The following is a 24,410-nucleotide window of genomic DNA, read 5'->3' as shown; positions in this document are numbered from 1 at the left end:
CAACAGGAAGAACCAGACATGGAACAACCGATTGGTTCAAAATTGGGAAAGGAGTACGACAAGGCTGCATATTGCCACCCTGCTTATTTAACTTACATGCAGAGTACATCATGAGAAACGCCGGGTTGGATGAATCACAGGTCGGAATTAAGATTGCCGGGAGAATTATCAACAACCTCAGATACGCAGACGATACCACCCTAATGGCAGAAAGCAAAGAGGATCTAAAGAGCCTCTTGTTGAGGGTGAAAGAGGAGAGTGCAAAAGCTGGTTTGAAACTCAACATTAAAAAAACTAAGATCATGGCATCTGGCCCCATCACTTCCTGGCATATAGAAGGGGAAGAAATGCAAGCAGTGACAGATTTTAATTTCTTGGGCTCCAAGATCACCGCAGACGGTGACTGTAGCCATGAAATTAAAAGACGCTTGCTCCTTGGGAGGAAAGCTATGGCAAACCTAGACAGCATAGTAAGAAGCAGAGACATCACCTTGCCGACAAAGGTCCATCTAATCAAAGCTATGGTTTTCCCAGTAGTAACGTATGGCTGTGAGAGCTGAACTATAAGGAAGGCTGAGCACCGAAGAATTGATGCTTTCGAACTGTGGTGCTGGAGAAGACTCTTACGAGTCCCCTGGACTGAAATCAACCCTGAGTACTCCTTGGAAGGACAGATACTGAAGCTGAAATATTTTGGCCACCTAATGCGAAGAGAAAACTCTCTGGAAAAGACCCTGTTGCTGGGAAAGACTGAAGGCAAAAGGAGAAGGGGACAGCAGAGGATGAGATGGCTAGATAGCATCACTGATGCAATGAGTATGGACTGGAGCACGCTCCGGGAGAGAGCGCAGGACAGGAAGGCCTGGTGTGCTATGGTCCATGGGGTCACAAAGAGTCGAACACGACTGAACGACTGAACAACAACAACATTCAGGAGTGTGACAGCCCAACCAGGATTGTACCACATCAGGGGGTGAAGGTGGGCTGTTCAGTTGGGTTAATAAGTAAACACTGGGGTTGCACATTGCAGAATTAAGGATTTTGCAGTGCAAAATAGTTGAGGTCTTGCATTTAGTTAAGCCAAGTTTTAGAGTGGCATAAAATGACAGCAGTATAAAACAGGATGACGACCCCAAAATATGCCACTTGAACATGCAAACACAGAGATACATTCATTCTCTGACTCACACACAGAGGCACCAGAAGATATATGTTCACAGATACTTTTAATTGTCCATAAGGACATACACATGAGAAAAAACCCATATCCTCTGTACCATGTTTCTCCATTAGGCTGCCTATGGCTATATGTCCCAAGGACTTAGAACAGGCTCTCCTGACACTGCCATTGCTAGCTGAAAGCTGCATTGCAAGTGGAGAACTAGGGGCAAGCAAGGTTTCCTTCTTATCATGGGGAAGGAGAATAACCAGTTCCCACAGCACTCTGGAGAGGCTCAGCTTCATTATGACCGGGGACACTAAGGGTCTAACTACATGTTGCAGGGGACATGTGGCTGCTGCAGAACCATATACGGTAGCAGAAATGCATAACACGCTGCCACATTCAGCATTTTCCTGTCCTAATTCTTTGGCTGCTGCTTGCAGTGGATGGGGAAATGCCAATTGTGATGACATCATAACATGTGCAAGGGAGGGGCACAGGTTGGTGGCTACCTCTGTAATATGTAATTAGGCCCTTTGGGAAACACTCTGGCCCAAGAAATGCTTGGTCACTTGAATGAAAGCAGTTGCACAAGGCATATGTAGAGAGCTCACTGGCTTACTCCAATACGGTGGACTCAGGTGAAGCAGAAAACTGCCACTGTCCAGTTGGAGGGCTTCTTTCTTAAAAGGTGGTGGTGGGATAATTCGCTATTGCAGCCTTCCCCAGGCTGGTGCCCTCCAGCTGCGCTGAATGGCCATTCCCAGGCCATGCTGCTTGGGGATGGTGGGAGATGCAGTCCAACACATCTGGAGGGCACCCGGCTGGGGAAGGCTGATCTAAGCCATTTTAAAAGCCTAGGAGGCTCAGAGCTGCAGTTGCGCTGCTTGGGCCGCTGCTAGGAGCCTGTGCCCTAGCAGACCCCACCACCCATGCCTGCCCTCAGCCACCCTTTTAAAAAACGTTTTCCAATGCTCCGATGAGCACAGGGTGCCTCAGCCAGGGGAAGAGCGTTTTAGGTGCCCAGAAAGCCCTGGAGGGATGCTGGGCCGGGGGCACTGTGGGACACTGAAAGGCTGGCTCCCAGGCGCTGGTCAGAGCGCCACTGCCGCCAGATACACCTGCTCGGGCCACCCACACGGAGGGGGACCCACCAGAGGGCACCTTGCCAGGGGCCCCTCGAACCGAGATCCAGCCCCGAGCAGGGCAGTCAAAAGCATGAGCTACAAGTCCCTGGTTCCAGCCTAAGCTTAGCCATGAACTCACGGAGCCACCGTCTCTCCACCCATAGTACGGGAGGAACGTAATACTGACCTGCCTTCAAGGATTGTTGAAGTGCTCTGGATGACGAGGGAAGCGCACTACATAAATACTACTTATTCAAGATATACCTTTTCAAGCGAAGGGAACAAAACCTTGAGCAGTTCCTCTCTTCCTTGGAACGATTAAAGCAGCCTCCCCCAGCCGGGTGCCCTCCAGACGTTTTGGACTTAAACTCTCGCTAGCCCCAGCCAACAAGGCCAATGGCCAGGAATGCTGGGAATCGTACATCTGGAGGGCACCCGGCTGGGGAAGGCTGCGCTGAGGAACAGGACGAAGGAACTGGGCGGGAACCTGCTCCACCCTCCAGTCCCCCACTGTCGCCAGTCGACGGAGAAAACTCAGGAGGTCAAAGTCTTCAGCGACTACAGCTTGACTGCCAATCAGCAAGAGCTCAATCTGGCTCAAGACAACCACCCCTCCAAAACGTCCACTTGGCTCGAGGCGCTGTGAACAGACAGAATACTGATAAAAGAGGCAGGATCCGCTGCCCGAGCTTGGCGTGGCCATAGCCTGACTGGCAGAAGGAGGCTGAGGCACCTCCTGAGGGCTCCCACTGCCACTACGTCCTGAGCAAAGGGCTCACAGGCAGACATTGATTTGCTTGGAGAGTTCTCGCTCTAGGTCCAGGATGAGGGCATCAAAGTCCTTCAAGTTGAGCCTTGGGCTGAAGGGAGGAGCCTCTGGGTCCTCCACCAAGGCAAAGTCGCCCATGAAGACAGTCCGGCTGTGGTGTGCCTGCCCCTCCCTCAGAGCCCCCTCTTGGTTCCCCGCCTCCTCACTGTCGCTTTCACTCCCAGCCACCTCGTCATAGTCCATGTCACTGCCCAGCCTGGGCCCCGCCAAGAACTGCTGCCCACACACACTCCAGTCTCCGGCATAACGATTGCTGGGAGGACTTTCCAGCCCTCGCGGGCGGCTTCGAGCCACAACGGTGCTTGGCAGCAGCGGCAGATCTAGGGGAGGACGGCACCGACGCCGAGCTTGATTGCTGGGCAGGATGTGCTCCTCCTCTTCTATCATCCTGCGTGGGGCTAAAGAGAAGGGGAAAACAAGTTAAGCCGCCCAGAACTGAGGGAGGGCTGGCTGCGCTCCCAGTGACAAGACTCTGGAGCTGGCAGCTGGGGATTACCTGGAGGTGTGGCTGCACAAGAGCCCATAGCAAATTTCTAGATCAAGGCCCCAAACCTGCCTGGAAGTTGCACAGTCTGACCTGCAAGCAGTCCAGTGCTAAGCTCAGGCTAGGGTGTCATTCCTAAAAAGCCTCCCATCACATACAGTCATGTGAAAAAGACAGTACACCCTCTTTGAGTTCTATGGTTCCACGTATCAGGACATAATAAAAATCATCTGGTCCTTAGCAGGTCTTAACATTAGGTAAAGACAACCTCAGATGAACAACAACACATGACATATTACACCATGTCATCAAAGAGTGGCTACTTCACTGATATGCAGCAGTATTCGCCAGCTGGCATGCAATCATTTTTAATATCTTGCAGACATTAGTTGATAGATGGCATGCAGTTGTATTTGATGCCTGCTAAAATAAAAACAGTCAAGACATAACAAAAATCTGAAGTGTTCACATTTAAATTTTTGAGAGGGGAAAAAGGTCATTTTTAGAATCCAAAAGGTGACATTTAAAGTACTGAAGATTTGTAAGTATTAATTTCCGTTCTTCTGTTATGGGCAGTTCTCTTCACCCAGAGGTGGGCAGCCTGCACCCCTGTAGAGGTCATTAGTCTCTTGCTCCTCCAACAATCCCTGGAGGAATACTGGTTGCCCATCCCTGTCTTCCTAACCCTTCTAACAATGCAACCTTATACATGCCTACTCAGAAGTAAGTGCCATGGAGATCAATGGGACTTACTCTCACATAATTATGCCTAGGATTGCAGCACCATTTGATTGCAGGTGTATCAAAGAGTTGCTTTACTCTTTGATATACCGTCCCATCAGTTTGCCTTTTCCTTAATCTACTTCAAGCACTGGGTGAAGCAGTCTACAAGGGGCACTGCTACATGAGACTTTTATGCCACACCTTCACTGGTGCTTCTGCTTCCAGATTCTTTACAGGATTAAGGTCTGCTCCTTCACATGTGCTTTTTTCGGGGGTGGGGTGTCTTTGCCTTTCTATATACAGCCACTAGATGGCGATGTGGCATAGCATAATTGCACAATTACATGCTATAAATATAACGCCATTTAGAAAAATACTGCACTTTCCTCGATCTACAAAAGACGCAATAATGGTCAGAAAGCATGGGAGAGGCCCTGGAGGGGGAGGACATCACGTAAAGGACCCGCAAACTACTGTGAGTGAACAATTACAGTCGCACAATAAAAGCCTCATGTAGAAAGGCTCAACACTTCATGCCATGACAAACCCAGCTAGTCACTGAAGTGCCTTTGCCTTTTTTGCCGAAACTGACTAAAATAGCTGCTCTTTTGGAATTTATTCTATCTGTATCAGGACCACATTGCAACCATCACGAAAACTCCCTGTTGGATTGGCCTTATTGACCAGGTGCTTGAAGGTGACTGGACATGGGTGGATGGAACACACTTGGGACCCGACAACAGGTATGTCATGACTTTATGTTCTTCTTTGTGGTCTCTGTGCATCACAGATACGGGCTCTGTGCCTGTGCAGAGCCCCATTCAGGAAGCTTCTGTAGCCAAGGAATTTTTTGGCGGGAACCCTCTCCCGCCATCCCAGTGCACATGCCTCAAGCGGGTGCCCACCTATTCCCTCAGTTCTCTTTCGACTGCCGGTGTGGCAGCCTCCTAGGGTATCTTCTCTCTCGTTTGCTTCTTCCCGAGGGAAAGAATAGAACATGCCAAGGTTTCGTTTTTCCCTCTTACAATTTCTTTCTATCTTCTCGTATTTCTATCTGTACTTCTATTGTATTTTTACCTGGTTGAAACCATCCTCTTTCATCAGTCAAAGCTAGAGCTGACTGCTCCTTTGGCACTTCTGCAATAGAACACGGAACCCACCTCTGGTAAGTCAGCTTGCCACTCTCCCAGATGCGTGATGCACCGAGACCACGAAGAAGAAAGCTAGGACGCCTGCCTGAAACTGTACTTCTCTGAGTGGTCATCCATGCATTCACGCAACCCACCTGCCATCCCCACTTCATTGCCTACTTTGATACGGAGGTTTCCTTTGGTTCGGAGGCTGCGTTTGGTCATGTCAAGGAACTGAGGCAATAGGCGGGAACCAGCTTGGGACATGCGTCCTGCGATCAAGGCCCCAAGCCTGCCTAGAAGTTGCACAGTCTGACTTGCAAGCAGTCCAGTGCTAAGCTCAGGCTAAGGTGTCATTCCTAAAAAGCCTCCCATCACATACAGTCATGTGAAAAAGACAGTACACCCTCTTTGAGTTCTATGGTTCCACGTATCAGGACATAATAAAAATCATCTGGTCCTTAGCAGGTCTTAAAATTAGGTAAAGACAGATAACAACAACACATGACATATTACACCGTGTCATTAGTTATTTTACAGAAATAAAGCCAAAGTACACCTTATGATTCAATAGCTTGTAGAACCACCTTTAGCAGCAATAACTTTAATTAAAAAAGTAATTGTTTTCTGTATGACTTTATTAGTCTCTCACATCGTTGTGGAGGAATTTTGGCCCACTCTTCTTTACAACATTGCTTCAGTTCATTGAGGTTTACAGGCATTTGTTTATGCACAGCTCTCTGAAGGTCCCACCACAGCATTTCAATCGGGTTGAGGTCTGGACTTTGACTGGGCCATTGCAACACCTTGATTCTTTTCTTTTTCAGCCATTCTGTTGTAGATTTGCTGGTGTGCTTGGGATCATTGTCCTGTTGCATGACCCAATTTTGGCCAAGCTCTAGCTGTTGGACAGATGGCCTCACATTTGACTCTAGAATACTTTGGTATACAGAGGAGGTCATGGTCGACTCAATGATTACAAGGTGCCCAGGTCCTGTGGCTGCAAAACAAGCCCAAATCATCAACCCTCCACCACCGTGCTTGACAGCTGGTATGAGATGCTTGTGCTGATATGCTGTGTTTGGTTTCCGCCAAACGTGGCGCTGTGCATTATGGCCAAACATCTCCACTCTGGTCTCGTCTGTCCAAAGGACATTGTTCCAGAAGTCTTGTGATTTGTTCAGATGCAACTTTTCAAACCTATGCCATGCTGCCATGATCTTTTTAGAGAGAAGAGGCTTTCTCCTGGCACCCTTCCAAACAAACCATACTTGTTCAGTCTTTTTCTAATTGTACTGTCATGAACTTTTAACATACTAACTGAGGCCTGTAGAGTCTGAGATGTAACTCTTGGATGTTTTGCAATTTCTCTGAGCATTGCATAGTCTGCCCTTGGGGTGAATTTGCTGGGACGTCCACTCCTGGGAAGTTTGGCAACTGTCTTGAATGTTTTCCACTTGTGAATAATCCTCCTCACTGTAGAATGATGGACTTTAAATTGTTTGGAAATGGCCTTATAACCCTTCCCAGATGGATGGGCAGCAACAATTGCTTCTCTAAGATCATTGCTGATGTCTTTACTCTTTGGCACTGTGTTAACACACACCTGAATTCTTGAGACCAGCAAACTCCTGAGAATTCGGCTTTTATAGAGGTGGTCACACTTGCTGATGATCAATTAATCAAGGGCATTTGATTTGCAGCGCCTGGCTCTTACTTAGCCTCTTCATAACTATGGAAGCAATAAGGGTGTACTTAGCTTTTTACACATGGCTTCTCCATTTTGGCTTTATTTCTGTAAAATAACTAATGACACGGTGTAATATGTCATGTATTGTTGTTCATCTGAGGTTGTCTTTACCTAATTTTAGGACCTGCTAAGGACCAGATGATTTTTATTATGTCCTGATACGTAAAACCATAGAACTCAAAAGGGTGTACTGTCTTTTTCACATGACGGAATATATCAGTAGAAAAATCTGGTTACTCTGTCACAAAGTGTGCATTCAGTTATGTGCTCAGTGGCATATTCAGCTATTTCATTATTACTTCATATGTCCCATAGCTAAGCAGGCTCATTGAGCAAGTTCCAGGGGTGAGTCAAAGGAGAGAACTTGGACCTATCATCCTGTTCCAGGAATATTGGAAAGCATTATGGTTAGTACTGTCCAAGATATAGAAGAATGACCCTTGCTGAGGAAGGATCAACAAGGCTTCTGCAAAGGAATGTCTTGCTTCACCAAGGTTTTGAGAGCAACAACCAGTATATACATAGCAATCCGGACAAAATATATATATAGATTTTCAGACTGCAACCCATATTTAACACAGTGAGGCTTACTTCTGAGTAGACATGCATGGGGTTGCACTGCCAGAATATTTCTGACAGAGTCCTTTACCAAAGGCTCTTAAGCAAGCTTAGCAGTCATGGGATAAAGCAACATCTCCTTTTATGTATCAACGATGAAAACAGGAAGCCAAGGGCAGGAAGAAATGGGCAGTTTTCACAATAAAGGAAAACAGTGGGGTAAATAAAGGGAAATAAGCAGATCCCATGGATCTGTAGTGGGACTATTACCATTCATAAAGGTTTGGAATCAGGGATCAACAGTGAGATAGACAAGTTTGCAACAAAATCCAATTATTCAGAATGGCGAAATCCCATGCAGATTATGAAGAGCTCCAAAAAAATACCTCTCCGACTGGCTGAAGAGAAGTGATGCAAACTGGGACAACCCACCCCCATCTCCCTCCCACAATGTACATATACACTGATGGAGTATGAATTGGATGTGACTCCTATACAGGGAAGAGATCTCAAGGTTGTAGTGAATAGCTCATAATTCAGTGCACAGAGTAGAGCGGGGGAGACAAATTTCATGTTAAGGATTATTAAGAAGGGGATTGAAAATAAAACAGCATAATACTATTATATAAATCCTTGATGTGATCACAGTTTAGGATATTTTCTGCTATTCTGGTCTTCCCATTCATGTGGTTTTTAAAAAGCCTTTCTGGATGTCTGGGGCAAAATCGATCTTGTAAAAGATGTTCTGCTGGGGAGAAATTGCCTTCACTGTGTTCATGTACAAGACGGTTGGCCAATTTTTAAAAAAAGGTGGTTTCAGAAAGTCTTTTAAAAACCCTGTGCCTGGGTCTGCAGGCTAAAAGTGTGATGTCTTTAAAACTAGTTGGCTCTGCCTCTGGTGATTCCTTGGTTCCGCCTCTGGCGGCTGCCCTCCACCCCACCAGCCCCACACCCTGATGTGATCCCCATCTGCCAGTTCCAGAGTCTTGTCATTGGCAGCACAGCCAGCCCTCCTTCAGTTGCTTTAAGAAGGAAATTTCTTTCTGAAATGCATTGGGCCCAAAAAACGTTTTTCTAAGCACCTGAGAGCACTTTCTCTCCTGTTTTGTGGCATTAATAGTGCCTTTCCCTCTTGCTCTCCCTCATACATTTTAAGAGCCTTTGCTTCAAATACTATGTTCAGTCAAAGTCAGCTTGTATGTGCTTCCTTTTCTTGGAACTCTCCCCCCAGTAAGGCAAGACAATGTGTCATTAGACACAGAGCCCCACATGCCTCCAGGCAGCCCTCCTGCTCCGGCATACGGCCCATCTCCCACCCACCGGCCTCCCCACCACCCTGGGGTCACTCACTTGGCCAGGCCTGCAGCAGATAATGCAACACTTCAATGTGGTGCTTGAAGTCCATGGTGCTGGTGACGGTGCGGTGGGGCAGGCTGAGGCTGCAGGCCCCTGGTCCCGCTGCCCCCTGGCTCAGCAACACAGGCCCAAAGCACACAGCAAGGTTCTGGGCATTCATCCGGTTGAAGGTGTGGAAAGCAGCAACGAGACTGAGGTGGTCCAGCAGCACCGTCAAGGTGGCCTAGAAAATGGAGGCACACAGCAAGGAAATTGGAAGGGCCTGATGGCAGCAGGAAGTGAAGCCTGATCCTTCCAGTGGGGAGTCCAGACCCACACTACATTGCAAAAGGTAACCCTTGGCCGCAGCAGGACTGAAGCCCCAAAACTGAGGCAGGAATTTACAAGATCAGGAAACTGTGTGCGTGTGTGTGTGTGGGGGGAAGATGGGTAGAATCAACCTGCCCTCTCTCCATTCCTGAGCCCTCACCTTCTCAGCTTCTGGCAGGCAGTCCAGAAGAGCCGTCGTGGCTGCCATCTCCTTAGCTTCCTGCCCCACTGTCCGACTGGACATGGCTTCCCGTACCACCTGGTAGAGCGGGTCGGTGATGAGAGGTGTGGGTAACTCACGCAAATAGTCCTTCAAGATCCCTGCGGAGGAGGAAAGCCAAAAATACCTCAGTCCTTTTACATCACCTCTGCTCCCCTCCCAGGCTCACTCCTCAGCCTTTATTGGAGAGGGCTACTTCCATACTGAACATGAGAAGAGTTCTGCTGGGTCAGACCAGAGGCTGATCCAGTACAGCATTCTGTTCCCACAGTGGCCAGCCAGATGCTGCAACGGGAAGCTCTCAAGCAGGACACGAGTGCAAGAGCGCTGTCCCGCCCGTGTTCCCCAGCAACTGGCATTCAGAGGCATCGATAGCATGCTGGTGCCGAGAGGGTGTCGTCTCTGCAGCACACTCAAGATTAAGCGGCCCAGACTGGCAGGAAGAACCCTTGCAGGCAAAAGCCTTCTTCACACAGGGGAGACTAGGTGGATGGTGTGAGAGTGGCCTTGGGAGGGGGCAGGAGAGTGGTAAGGAGCCCTTTTGCTGCTACAAACCTACAGCCACCCCTCCAGCCCTGACATGAGCATTAACAAGGCAGGGGCAGTACAGTTCTTCAGAAGGCCGAGGCAAGCTGTGGCGTTTCAGAGACCAGCTACCCAGTAATGTCTGCCCGATTCTGAATCAGGCAGAGTGGAACTCAAAACATCCCCACACAATTCATCAGCAACGCTTGATTCAAGAATGTCTCACTTCCACTCCATCTTCCCAAAGATATGGAAAAGGGAGCAGCTGGGGCTGGGGCTCATCCAATGAGCATCGCTCATGAGAGATAAAGAGGCAACCAGCCTGGACAGTATCAGCAGCTGTCAGCGCCATCCAGGCTCTGCTCCTCTAGGCAGAGGCAAATGGCCATGAGAGAGCAGGGCGCCACCGTGGAAACAAGGAATGAACAAGTCCCCTGACCACCGCCAGCTGGTTGTGCAGCACCCACTCCCCACCTCACTCACTGCTGCTGCCCAAAGCCAGCCATCCTCCATTTCCAGCTCAGACCCTGAAACTGCATTTAACCTCTTCAGTGGGTCCCTCCGGCCAGAGAAGCCCAGCAACTTTGGCCTGCTGTCGCTCTAGACCTGTGGCTCAGAGGCAGCTGCCCAAAGCAGGCAGAGAGAGTTGTGCTCTCTCCTGTCGCAGGGATCTGGCACTGCCTCCCTTTCAAAGGAGGCCCGTCTCATCCCCTCTTGAATGGCTTTCTGCCAAAGAAAACCTTCTTGTTTAGAACGTGAATGATTAAGGGCACCCTGCAGCACCCTGCTGTTTTATCACTGGAATGTTTAATTGTTTTAATGGCTGGTGGTCTTTTTTTGTCCGGCTGTTTTTAACAATCCTTTTAAAACTTCATTTTATTTGTTTTGACCCATTGTTGTTAGCTGCCTTGAGCCTTTTAAAAAGAGAGGTGGGGTATGTTTTAAAGAAAGAAAAAAAGAAAGAGCATTTTGTGGGAGTTGCTGGACTTTTCTCTCCTCCTCTCTCCCTGCAGCAGGACCACAGACATAGTCTCCAAGCACCAGGCTCTTGGATTCCCTGCTTTTGAGATCGTGAGCAACTACTCTGCACTCACAGACCAAGGTGAAGAGGCCGTCATCACGAATCAGTCAAACTGGCTCTAATCCAGCCTTCCCCAACTAGATGCATTGGACTACAACTTCCATCACCCTCAGTCAGCATGGCCATGCTGGCTGGGGGCAATGGGAGTTGTAGTTCAAGATATCCAGAGGGCGCTGGGCTGGGAAAGGCTGCTCTAAGCCCTCCTAGTGGCGATGTCTCTATCCGTTTTCTCAGTGGCTGAAACGCGGTGCACCACACCGGCTACAGATGTCAGCAGAGGCAGACAGCCGCAACAAGGGGCTTCAGCAGGAAGCAGGCCCACAGTGGCCACAGGCCTCCCCCACCCACTGTGAGGCTGCCTAGCTTGCACGGCTGTGGCTTGCCTCCTTACCGGGCACTGCAGCTGTAGCATCCGTGCTCTGCCCGCATTTCCCCGGTACGCCTGCTCACGGACAGGCTCTGCACAGGTTGTTTCCTTGTTCTCCCCACTGGAGCTGCTTTGCTTCACTTCCCTCCCAGGCCAGAACAGGCTGTACAGTGCACAGGCTCAATGGCAGTGCCCCCAGACCACAGCACCCAACACAGAGAGCTAAAGGCAACCAGGACATGGCTTGCCCCACAGACTCCATAACTTAATAGGAAAGATGCAGGAACAGGGGCCGCTTGCTCAGGGAAGTCCCTTTACTAAGGGGCTCCAGCAGATGCAAACAGACATCCCGCAGCCCCGACTCTGATGCCCTCCTCACGTCATCTCTCCTCCTCCAGCAACCTCACTCACCTCTGGAGGCCAGCTCCTCCCCGCTGGGCAGTACTGGCCATTCTCCCACTCCCAGCCCCCACGCCAAGGCCTGCCAGGCTCCCTCTCCACTTCTGGGTCAACCAAGAACCTAGCGGCAGCCCAAGAGCAATGCCCTTTACACCCCCTGCCGGCTGAGGCTGAACTGGGCAGATGCTTTATCATCAGTCCAGAGCCAGGAGTGGGTCGGCAAGCCCTATGTCCCCAGCTAGGAGGAAACAGGAAGCAGAGCATCACAGGTGTGGCACTACCTGCCCTTGTGGCACAGGTGCCAGAAGGCTCCACAGAGCAGCTAGCAGTTGGTTCCCCAGGGCCCGAAGGGGCTGGCTGGCGAGTGCAGCTCAGAACACTGACCTGTAATGACGTTGATGTCTGGGTAGAGGTCTTCAGACAGCACCACAGCAGCACTGTCCCTCTCAAAAGCATCGCGCAGCTCCTTCTTCACTGCCGCCGAGCCACATAAGCGATACAGACCCACGACCTACAGGCGGAACAGAGCCCGTCACTCGGGCAGACATCTGGGGAGGGAGGATGGTTCTGCTGCCCAGATGATCTGTGGGAAGGGACAGGCATCTCCTGTCCCCGGAGAGCCACACACCCGGGAGAAAGGAAGCTGAGGCCTGTGGGCAACATGAGCCTCCAACAGCCTTGGTAGTCCATTCTGGGTCTTCTGGGAATAGGCCATGTGCCATGAGCGTTTGGGGGGTGGGGGGAGCATTCACCTTCAGTCCTCGTTTCTCAATCTGGGCAACACACTTCTGGATCAGCAGTGGGACTCTGACGGCAGCCCCTTCCCGCTCCACCAGCTGGCTCAGCCTCACTCCAAAGACTTGTGGCTCCCAGTTGCTACTAGATGGATCCCACTGGTGTACCAGGGTGAGCTTGATGTAAAGGAGCCCCTGTGGCTCCAGCTGCATGGCCAGCTGCTGGGTCCTATTTCCTGGGAGGAGGAGGAGGAGGAGGGAGGGTAGCAGGGGAAGGCTGCAAGGATGGACCCCCACGTGTCTCCCCTCCAACCCATCCCCCCTTTGGAAAAAGTGTAGGATTTTTTTCTGTCTGAACGTGCATAGGACTGCACCCTTAATAAGATTTAAATGTTATATTATGTAGAAAGTTTTATCAGAACACTTGTAAAATTTTAAGAACAATAGCATATACTCCCCTTCCATTGTTTACATTTAAGAAAAAAGCAAAAGTACTGAAAACTCTTGGCACGCTAATTTCAGCAATGCAAGGAAAAGCGCATGGTATGCCGACAGCCACTCATCTATTTCAACAGAGTTCAACTCCCTTCTACTAAGGTTGTTGGGGTTTCATCAGTTTCACTGGCACTATTTTTTAGTTCTATTTCACTCTGACACACATATGTATTTCAGTGACATATATGTATTTGCTCACATAATGGTTTTTTAGCAGATAAGGCGGCATATAAATGTTAATAATTAATAAATAATATTTGCTAAGAGTAATCACCTGAAAAACATTAATTACAACTTTGAAACTGCCAGGCTTGCCTAATATTGTGCTTGCAATTGGCATATTTTTACTAATGAATTTATGCAACGGAAAACTTTCTGCAGAAAAATTAAGCACTGGAAAATTTCTGACCCACATCACTGGGTGTAGGGATTATATATATGAGAAAGAGAGAATAAATAGATGATGAAGGGAAGGGAGCGAAAGACAGAGAGAGAGAAAGCGAAAGCGATGGCAGAAAGAGTGAAAGGGTGTTCCTGCCCACTTCTGGCTTTGGCCCCACCCACTAATGGCTTGCGGGCCTTGACAACTTTCCCCGCTCATGGACCCTTGGCTTCAAAATGTCTGCTCGCCTCTGATCTAAGCTACAGCCCTGGTGAGGCAGAGAGGGGTGGGGCTATGGCTCACTGGCAGAGCACATGCCTAACATGCAGAAGGTCTCAGGTTCAATCTCCAGGCAGCAGCTGGTGGGAACGACCTTTGACTGAGAACCTGCTCTGCAGTGCGCCAATGCACGGATGACATACAAGTGACCAATGCCTAGAGACATTCCTTCGCTCCACCCACCCCCAACTCCCTGTCTCCCTAGAAAACCACTTATTTGCCTGCATCTGAACTTTCAGAATGCCGTTCCTGTCTTGCAGTCCACCTCACCTTGGAAAATGTGGGGCAGGACAATGGTGCCATGGCAGCAGACACGGTTCTTGCCCACAGTGGGGTCACTCGAAAAGACCACGACTTTGAGGAGTTGGGCATCCTCAAGCTCCAGCTGGAAGGAATGGTTGAGGCTGAGGAAGGCTGCCTGGCAAGGCAGAAGGGCTGTGCGGGCCTTGTTGGCAGAGTCTACTTGGAGGACACAGAAGGCCTCCTTCGCTTCAGCCTTGGGGGGCCTGAAGTCCTGCACCCCCAGCAGGTGGATGCTGACAAGGCCAGAGAGATGCTGCAGGCAGCTGGGCTGCTCAGCAAAACTGTATGGCCGGAAGGAGCCTCCTTCCAGCCCCAGGCAGGCCTCCGCTTTGGCCAGGAGCTCTGGGGAGTCACCGTCACTCAAGTAGCCCCCTTTGCTGGCCGCCTTGCCCCGGGCCAGGGGCTGCCGAGAAGCCACGCTACTGTCGAGGTGGTAGCGGCTGATGACATTGCCTGACTCCTTGGGGGAGGAGCTGCCCTCTGGCTCTGGCCCTCGGGGGCGGGAACTGCGCAGGCTCAGCTTCCGCCTCAGTTCCGGCAGCTTCTTCATCTTCATGGAGAGACTCCGCACTGGGCCTGGGGACTTGGCCTTGGAGAGAGAGCGGCCCTTCTTGTGGGCACTGGGGCTCTGGGCCCCCAAGACAGCATCCTCAGGATCCATGCTTGTGACTGGCACCTTCCCTGAGGAGAGAAACTGCATAAGACAGGTCAAACCAACTGCCACTTACCCAGCGGGTATCAGGTCTTGCTTGGATGCCCGAGGGGCATGGAGGGGGAAGAGAAAGGAAGGGCTGGTCTGTGGAGTGAGTTCACATCAGCAGTAGGGACACAGCAGTGTCCCCACAGGGGCTTCCCACAAAAAGGGTCAATGGGGGTCCTCTTGCTCCAAAAAAAGAGCAAAGCAGGAGAACAGTCTGACTACACGACGTATTCTCTAATGCAGTGATATCCCACCCCACTTTATCTGCTGTGGATGTCACACAGATGTCACACGTGAAATTTCATTCAATCATTAATGTTGACAGAAGCCCAGCATGGATGACGCCAAAGCTCAAGGCTCTGGGCCAGAAACCAAACTGGCATGCTGAGTGGCTGAACAAGCTAAGAGTTCTACAACCCAAAACCCATCAGAGAATTAGCACAACTTAAATTGCTTTCAACGAAGGAGGAAGGTTCTCCCAAAGGAATGGCCTTAAATGCGAGAGAAGTGGCATTCGAAGATGCCCATGAGTAAGTCCCAAGCGCACGTGGCCAGTTGCCTTGCATTCCAGAACCGTTATAAGCCCTCATGCACACTATCTGTTGGGAGGTCTCAGCAAAGACAAATCGAATGAGAAGATGGGGACTGCCCCCTTCCACAATTCCAGTTCCTTTCATGGGGCTCATGCAAGAGATGTCCCCAGATGATTGTGCCCCAGTAACCTTCCCCGAGTGGAAATTACCACAAACTGTGTGTGGATGCTTCGAAAGGGTTATGGCATCGCAGAGAAGTGTGTGCTCTAGCTAAAAACAAACATTAATTGTTAATGAGCACACATTAAATAGCACCGTTTTAAAAAATGAAATGATCATTTCATTTTTACTGGCGATTACTATTGGCAATTAATGCTTCTGTGAGAATTCACTCAAAGAAGCATACAAAAAATTAAAAAGTAGACTATAAATGGCCAATTAAAATGGATTGACTTGAACTGTATGTATTGTGTACTGCAAGATATGAGCAGCCGTCAGACTAGAACTGCAGGAGGCTGCTACATGTTTGAGAGGTCTCATAGATGTAGGATATGTGCCGCACCGGGAATATATAACGCTCCCTTGATGCCCCCAAAAGTGGCTCACCATACTGTGACTACAACTGCCAGGCAACAGGGATGCCCTGAAAGCTGGGGAGGGGAAAGGCCACAAGGATGGGGTTGGACCCATGGGGACAAGCAGGAGGGTATGGCATCAGTGAGGTGGCATGGGAAAGGGAATAGGTATGGAGAGGGAGGATGTGGTCATGGTGTAAAGGATGTGGAGACCACATAAGAGGAATTACTCTCACCACAGGCCTGGCTCTGGGGGCTGCTCAGTTCCTCAGCTTGTTTAGCAGGCCTCGCTTGTTTGGGCGATGTCCGCAAACCATCACTGGCTGCCTGCTGCAAGACGCCAAGGTGGACATGCTCCCGTGAGGCTTTAACTTCCCTCAGTTTCCCCTTCTTGCTCCTGTTCTCAGCACTGCTGCCCCACCTCCTTTCAAGGCAAGGGAGCTGCAGGTCCTCATCCTCCGGGATGGGGTTGTACCAGATCTCCCCTTCAGTGCTGCAGAACACATTGCACTCCTTCCGCTCAGCACTGGAGCTGGCCGCCGGCTCTTCTGCCCCCTGGCTCTTCCCCGAGGAGAGTACCCAGTGGCGGCTGCTTCTCTCCAGGCTCTGCAGGTAGGCACCCTGGCTGCTGCACTTGGCGCTAAGGCTGGAGCTGCAAACCTCCAAGCAGCTGATGGGCGATTCAGCCGCCGCCACCAAGCCAACACAGGGCAGGCTCTCTGCGGACAGCCCTTCATCCAGGTCAGTAGGTCCCTCTGGCGTACCTGGGGTGCTCTGGCACAGCCTCCTGTTGCGGGAATCTTCCTGGCTGCCCCAAGTGAACTTGGCCCAGTTTTGCTTCCTGGACACGGTGATGGCGGCACCTTTCCTGCATCCGTCGTCCGGTGGGAGGGGGCCCAACAGGTCGGGCTCCACGGAGGACTCTAAAGCAGCTGGTGGAGGATCTGCAGGGAGCAGAAACCAAAATGTTGGTCTGTCCTGACTCGTTTTAAAATATGCCTAGCTGGAATGCTGTGGGCAGGAAATGACATTAGCAAAGCCTTGATAACAGCCCAGAAATGGAAGGTTATGGAACCTCTTTAGTTGGAGGCTTAGCAAAGGCAACTCTTAGGGAAGCTTTAAGCATCTGGTATCCTGTTTAGAACACAGGGTGGGCTGTATAACCTCTGGGTCTCTCCCGGCTCCATTATGCTGTGCCTCTCCCACATCCACTCGCTCTCCTTAGCCCAATGCTGAGGAACGCAGGGTTGCTGAGGCCACCTGGCCAATGTGGACAGAGGCTAGTATGAGCTCATACTGGTCTGGTATGTTGGGTCTGGGGTGCTCAGCTGGCCCAGAGCAGCTCCTGTTTAAACTCTTCAGAAAAATACTTGTGAAAATATCCAGTCACCCAAGAGCCACTACCAACAAAAAGCAGCAGGCACAAGTCAACCTCTCACAAGAAGCTACAGAGCCAGCAGGAGGAGGTCTTTCTTGGCCTTGGCTCCTAAGTTTAGGAACTTAGCAGAGATTCAACGCTAACATGCTAAGCAACATGAGAATCCAAAATGGGCAAAAGCAATAAAAGCCATGAAGGTAGAAGGTTGGTGGGCATCCAGCCTTTTGCGCTGGGGGTCACATGTGCATGACTTTCCACTTGCCCTGGGCAGAGCCTGTAGCTGTGTGTAAAGTGCAGTGAGCTCCTAGCCCTCGGAGTACAAGTAAGTTCCCTGAGGGCTAGAGCTACAGGGGATGTGCCAAAGGAGCAGGGAAAGCCCAACAGATATCCCTAGTGCAGACCTCCAGGGATATGGGAGAGGAGGCCCCACCCCATGCTGGGGCGGTGTGGAAAATAAGGGCCCCACGATGGAAGGGCATAAATGTTGAGGAAATAGGAGCAGCCCCAGAAAAGGGTGGGGAATGGCTATCCTCTCACTTTCAGGATGCACCTTAGGGTAGGGTGGTGGGTCATAGCGAGATATTTAATGGTTAGAAAATTACAGTTGGTTCACCCGCAGGTAGGCTCTACAAGTGAGCAAGCCTCACGCTGATGCTGCCCCCCCCATGCTGCATGTTGAATTGGACACATATATGCACACAAACCATGGACCCCTTTTGTGGAGGGAACAGCACAAGTGGGGTGCACACACATAACACTGTTTTTGTAAGTGTGCCCAATTATACATCAGGTGCCACACATCGTTAGGGTAGGGAGGTATATTCTGGCTCAAGAGATGCTTCATCCAACTCCCTTGCCCCCCACCGCCCCATCCACTGGGCCTGTATGTGAACTGGAACCTAGATATTTGACATGCTGACCAGCGGCATGCTGACGTGCCTGCTTGACACAAAGACTGTGGATATCATGGGCTGTTTAGATTGTCAGTTATTCAGGAAGTGCTGGGAAGGAGTCAGTGGTTACCAATGACATTGGGCTGAAAGGTCCTAGAAGCCAGGTTTAGTTTGTCAAGCAGGAGACTGAAGTCCAGAGCCTCCAAAGGCCATTTGCAGAAATGTTCCCCACAAAACCAGCATCTGGGAGAAAGCCAGCTGGGGCTGAGGAACATCTGCTCATCCCTTAGAAATTATCCAAAATGGATGCCTTTATATCCTCAGAGGTGGGGTAGGACAGCAACCAACAATAAAAAACACCCCAAAATGGCTGACAGCCAACCAAAAATATTTAAATACTACAAGAAAAAATTACACAAAACATAAGGAACAAAATATATCAGTGAATATATGAAAGCTAAGATCAGGAAATCCCAGTACAAACACTTTGATAGAGCGGGCCTATCAGATACTGGTAAGCCTTGCAGTAATTATGATTCAGGAAGGGGGGGGCCCTCCACCAATTCCTCTCCTCTCTATGACAGGGGAGGGCAACTGTTTTTTCCCTTGCAGCTAATCTGCCAGAGGCCACATGTCATTGGTGGGCAGAGCCAAAGCCAGCTGTGGGCAGGGCAGGGTTACCCCTTTTCTCTTTCTGCCACCCACTCTTCTCTCTCCCCCTCTTCTTTCTTGCCCAGTGGGCTGCCAGGGAAGGAACTGACCACTCTTCCCAGAGGTTCAAACTGATCAAATGCAGAGGGCTTCTGAAATTAGGCTGAGAGCTGCAGGTTGCCCACCCAAACTCTATTGGGCAGGGTAGGAGGATCCAGCGTGGGAGCTGTCTCCCATTGAAAGGCACATTCCCATTTCTCTTGCCTCTGCCAGCCAGGAGTTCCCACGTTGCTTACAGACAGGTTTCCTTTAGCAACCTTCTGGGACTCAGCACTCATTTGCTTCCCATGTGCCTCCCCCCAGTTTACTGGACTCAGGCGCACCACTCCAGCTTGAGAAGCTCTAGCCTCTTGCTGGAAAAGAAACAGAGAAATAACCTGCCTGCTTTTGGAGGCTCTGGTCAGCCCAGGCAAGCAGGAGTCAACGTGGCCCCTTAGGCTCTTTGCCAGAGCAGCACACAAGTATGACACAATCTCACAATGACAGTGAGGCAGAACGGAGACAGAGAGGGGCCAGAGACTAAACTGGCCTGGACTGGTGGGAAGCTAATTGCTGAACCGCCAAACAGAGCCCATGACCTGCCTGGTGCTGAATGAGCACCTGGATCCAGGCACTCTTCCCTGCCGCTGGCATTGCCGTGCCTGCCTGAGTGGCTTGGCACGATGGCAGCTTCCCTGCCACTGATGTAGGTGTCATCCCCACTGCCAAGGAGTGGCTTTACTGTCATCAGCATTTCCCAACCAAAGCTTCAGGGCTTCATTTCTAAAACTTGGGCTGCCGTGGCTCAAGGGTGCCTGGAAATTGTTCCATTTGAACTAAAAGCCCTCGGCTCCAGTTCCAGATGTGTGGCAGGCACTCTGCACTTGCTCAAGGGCACTCTCTCCTTTTGCCATCATATTCTGTCCTGGCCTTGAAAAGAGAATCTGGGGCTGTGCCTTGCTGAGTTGAGCCCTGCCAGTCTCTTAGGACTGCAAATATCCCCTGAGCTAAGCAACCCCCAGAAGTCTTTGGTGAGGACCATCTCTAAGGGGAGGAGAGAGCAAGTGATGGGACAAGTAGGGGAGAAGGGTTCTGGAGGGGCCCCAAGCCCACCATCGCTAGGCTTGGCTTGAAGATGTGCAGCTGAGGCCTGCAGTGCAGCTGAAGCCAGGAGGTCCCTCCCAAGCTCCCAGCTGCTCAGACCTGGTGCCAAGTTGGATTTCCTGTTGTTTACTGCACAGTCCCCTCCCCGGCCAAGACACAGAGCTCCCTTTGTAGGTCCCCAGTAACTCAGCACACGAACAGCCCCATTGATCAGGGCATAGCTCTCAAGAGCGAAGATGCAAGTCACAGAGCAGAATGCTTGGGAGCGAAGAGGAAGAGGGAAAGAGCAGCTCTGCCACCCACTTTGGGGGAGTTCTGTTTTCTTTAGAAGGGTCTTTGGAATGGTCTTGTTTTTGGACATACTTTACCAAACTCTCCCAAGAGAGGTATTAGATGACCTTATTTCACTGATTATTTGAATGCTTTCCCTTCTTCCTCTCAGGGCTTGTTACCTGCCACTTACATCCCTGCACAACAAATTCCCAGGTGCACAACTAGGGGTGAGGAGAAGTAACTCAGTCACCTATTCCAGGATACCTACTGCTGCTATTATTATAAAAAATAATAATAAAGTAACAATCAATATCTGATTCTTCCATTCAGTTAGAACTTTCAGGGTGGTTTACAGTAAAAGAAAAAACATCAAATTACAGTACAAAGCTATAAACAGTAACAGACTTAGGGAGGAAGGAGAAGAACAAAAAACAATACTAAAATTGGAGAGGAATTCGAAGCCCAAGGTAAATAAAAAGGCCTTTGTCCAGCACTGAAAGGATAGTAGCCTTGGTGTCAAGCATGCTTGTAGGAATAGCTCTACAAGCAGGGTGCCACCACAAAAAAGGCCTTTTCCCTGGTTGCCATCTGCCTCCCCTGTCCATTGTTTACAGAACTGCACTTTCAGTTTATACCTTTGCCTTCTCAACTCTGTGAGCTAGATTATATTCCCACTTTACAAAAGTAGAACTGAAGCTGAGATCAGGCATCTTTCCCTACAGGCACACAGTGACCTGGTTTGCATATAACCAGAAGCCACCATGGGTTGAATTTCCCTGCAGGGCTTTTCATGGCAGTGGCCATTTTGAATATTCAAGCTGTGGCAGGGGCGCACGTAGCTTGCCTTACATGTGAATCCAGCAAGGGTGTGTGGTAGGGGTTGTTGAGAAGTTGCCTGAAACTCTAAAACAGCCCATGGGTTCTAGGTGGCTTGTCAACCACCCCAACAACTGACCCTTGCTGGGTTCAAAGCGCAGCTCAAATATTAAAAATGGCCACTGCCACAACAAGAAGCCCTGCAGCGAAATTCACCCATGGTGGCTTCTCATTATGTGCAAACCAGGCCAGTGAGGTCTTCCTGGACAAAAGCTGGGTAAACCCCAGCCTCCCAGAGCAAGACCATTTTCAAGCCTCTCTAGTGCGATTCATATCACCTGTGATTGTTGTTAATGAGGGACTGAATGGAGAAGAGGCGCTGAAGTTTTCTGCATGCCATCCTTACAGTTCCATTGGAGGCTGATTAAAGGAAACACCCATGGAAGCCTCCTGTGTTCAGATGCCTTAATGGTCAGTTCACACAGCCATGTGCAGATCTGTTGCCATTTGCAGGATTCTGCTTTTGCTGTGCTGCCACAAACACAGCGCTTGGACCTCTGGCCAGCGAGTGAAGTGCGATGGATCCTGTATGACATACACATTGCATGTGGTGACAGAACCACATGACAGGCTGGCCACAGACGGGCATCTGGCACATGAGGGCCATTCAAGTGGGCCTCTCATCGCTATCCCATGGCCAAGGGTGGCTGCATGAATCACTGCTATCTGCAGGATACCACTGCCACAGACCTGACCCTGACCTGCTGCCCTCCAGATGTGTTGGACTACAACTGCCCATCATTCCCAGCAAGCATAGCCTGCTGTCGCAGGACGATGGGGGTTGTAGTCCAACACACCCGGAGGACACTAGGTAACGGAAGGCTGGGCTAGAGATGATACTTCAGGGCCAGTGTCCTAAACAAGAGTCTCAAGAGCAGCTCCATCCCTCTTGCTGGCTTGCAAAGTGACCCGCTCTCCCAACGCCGCCTGGCCTCGCCACCACTCTGCGCTACAAACAAGGGCTCGTCGCCGGCATCTCCGCGGGGCCGCGAAGCCGCCCCCGCCCCCTCCACCTTGCTCGGAGCGGCTGCAGCGCCCCGCTCCCGAACAGGGGCGCAGCCGCGGCCCCCTCGGCGGCTCTCCGAAAGTGACGAGCTGGCTGCAAGTTCCCCGCGCTGCCCGCCGGCCTTCGTTGCCGCTCCACGGGGGCCTCCGAGCGGCTTACGGCTGGGCTCTCAGAAACGCCGGGAGTCTGCGGGGAGCCCGGGAGAACTGCCCCAGCAACTGGCACACGGAAACGGGCCGGAGCAGCGCCAGCGCTGCCTGGGCTCCCGCGCCCTCCAGGGAAAGGAGGAATGCGCGGCACATCCATCCGCAGCAGTTCCGTCCCTTCGCTTCCTTTTGCCTATTTTAGGAGCAACCGAGGAGGGGACGCCGCGGATGCCCGCCGGCCCGCCCCCGCTCCCCACGGCGCCCGAGACCCGCCCCGGGGCTTCGGGGTGTCCCTGGGCGCGCGACGGGGGGCCGCGCCGCCGCCCAGCTCCCGCTCTCGCTGGGGTCCGACCTGGCTCCTGGCGCTGCGCCGCCTTCTTGCGCCCGAGGCGCTCCTTGCCCCGCAGGCGGGAGAAAGTCTTCCTGAGCAGCGGCTGGGCCATCACGCGGCGGGCGGGTCCGTCCCACGGGCCCCCATGCAAGAGGCGCGCGGCACGGGCTCCAGCGGACTCCCCCGAGGACCGCGGCGGGAAGCGAATTCCTCGGATGCCTCCTTCCCGCTCTGCCTGCCAAGCCCGAGACGCTGCCGGGACTTGTAGTCGGAGGAGGGCCGCCCGGGGGAGGGGTGACGGCCACCCGCCCCATCGAAGTCGGAGCGCAGCCCGGCCTGTGCCGTGGGGCCCGGCCGCTGCGTCAGCCAGGCCTCGGTCGGATTTCTGGCCCCCGGAGGAGGAGAAGCGATTGGGAAAGGACTTCCGCTGCCGTCCCTCGCCGCGGCGCCCGGCTCCTTCCCACGCCCCATTCGAGGGGAGAGGCTGGCCCGTCCCGGCCGGGGGTGGGCGTGGGGCTGGCAGCTCCTCATCGAGCCCCCGGCATTTGCCGAGGAAAGCAGCCGCCCCACCACATGCCATGCGCGGCTTCCCGGCGCCCCCCAGAGCCGGTCTTCTGGCGCGGGAAGACGTGACCGGGGCCCCGACCGGTAAAGCGCTGGCCAAGGGAAGCGGAGCCAGACCCTGTAGGACGCGCCAGACCGCGGCCCCAGCGCGCCTTCAGCAGCCTTCCCGACCCGTGCCAGCTCGGGCTGTTGGGGATTGTAGTCCAACCCATCCGGGGGCGCCATTCCCTGGGTGCCCTTTTGGCAAGGGTACAGAATGCTCGATTAGTGGAGGAAGGGGGCTGGAAGGAGGAAGGAAAAGGAGGGGGCAGTTGGTTGGGGAGCAGAGAAGTACAAGCTGAGGAGAAGAACCGCTGAGAGGCAAAGAAAGAGAGGAGCAACTGAGAACCCATGGGCTGTTTAAGGGTTGTGGGTGGTTTGTTAACCACACCAACCCCCTCGCCAGGTTCGGACAACACGGCAACCTACAAGTGGGGGGCTGGGTTATGGAACGGGCACCCGACCCATGCCACAAACCACAGTGGCTTATTTAAGCCATTGTGGCTGAAAATAATTGTGCGAACCAGGTCAATATAAGGCAGTTTCCTGTGAAAAGACTGAATGAAAAGTGAGAAAAACTGCTTCTTGACTAGTAGCTGACAGTGCCAGGAAATTCACTGTGGTTTGAGAGTTGGGTAATTTGTGCTTCATCATTGTTTATTGTTATATGGTTAATTAACTGATAGCAGTAACTTTTTAACGTGAAGGATAACAGTGTGTGCCCCCCCCCCCATTCTCGTATATCACTCCAGAATGATTGCCAGACTATAAAAGTAATTGTTCATCCTTGGCACTGTAGAGGCATTGGCCACTGCCATATGCTGTTGTTTTTTAACCATCAGCATCATGTCCTTTGCTTTACAAATGAGGTGTTGTTCTCATTGCCAGGACCCTTTTTGACCTTGCCTTAGTGGTGTAGGAACCACTGCAAGTTGGCTCCTTCTCACACACTGCTTGGGTAACACCCTGAAGTCTACAGAATCAGGTGGTAGGATGCCAAAGTGGTAGTGTATGTTATTGGGCCACTTTAGGCTGCAGGTAGAAGGCACCACTTTTAAATGTGGCTCTGCTGTTTAAAAAGAACCAGAC

At 51.4% G+C, this 24,410-nt stretch overlaps 1 protein-coding gene across 1 annotated transcript; it reads right to left on the bottom strand.

Moving 5' to 3' along the window:
* Positions 1-1,210: 1,210 nt before the first annotated feature.
* Positions 1,211-23,406, bottom strand: SYDE1 (synapse defective Rho GTPase activating protein 1). The gene is made up of 8 exons (XM_084835592.1): positions 22,740-23,406; positions 16,258-16,965; positions 14,181-14,894; positions 12,773-12,990; positions 12,405-12,531; positions 9,589-9,749; positions 9,114-9,342; positions 1,211-3,516 (listed from the first exon to the last, which is right to left on the bottom strand). The coding sequence occupies exons 1-8, from the start codon at positions 23,296-23,298 to the stop codon at positions 3,065-3,067; spliced, it is 3,168 nt and encodes a 1,055-aa protein (XP_084691718.1). The 5' UTR covers positions 23,299-23,406; the 3' UTR covers positions 1,211-3,064.
* Between the last annotated feature and the right edge of the window lie 1,004 nt (positions 23,407-24,410).

This window comes from Heloderma suspectum, chromosome 2 (assembly GCF_057233095.1).
Source record: "Heloderma suspectum isolate Gila_16-S chromosome 2, 16-S_ref, whole genome shotgun sequence".
NCBI lineage: Eukaryota > Metazoa > Chordata > Lepidosauria > Squamata > Helodermatidae > Heloderma > Heloderma suspectum.
The sequence above is the reverse complement of the archived record's forward strand: the minus strand, read 5'-3'. Positions and strand labels throughout refer to the sequence as shown.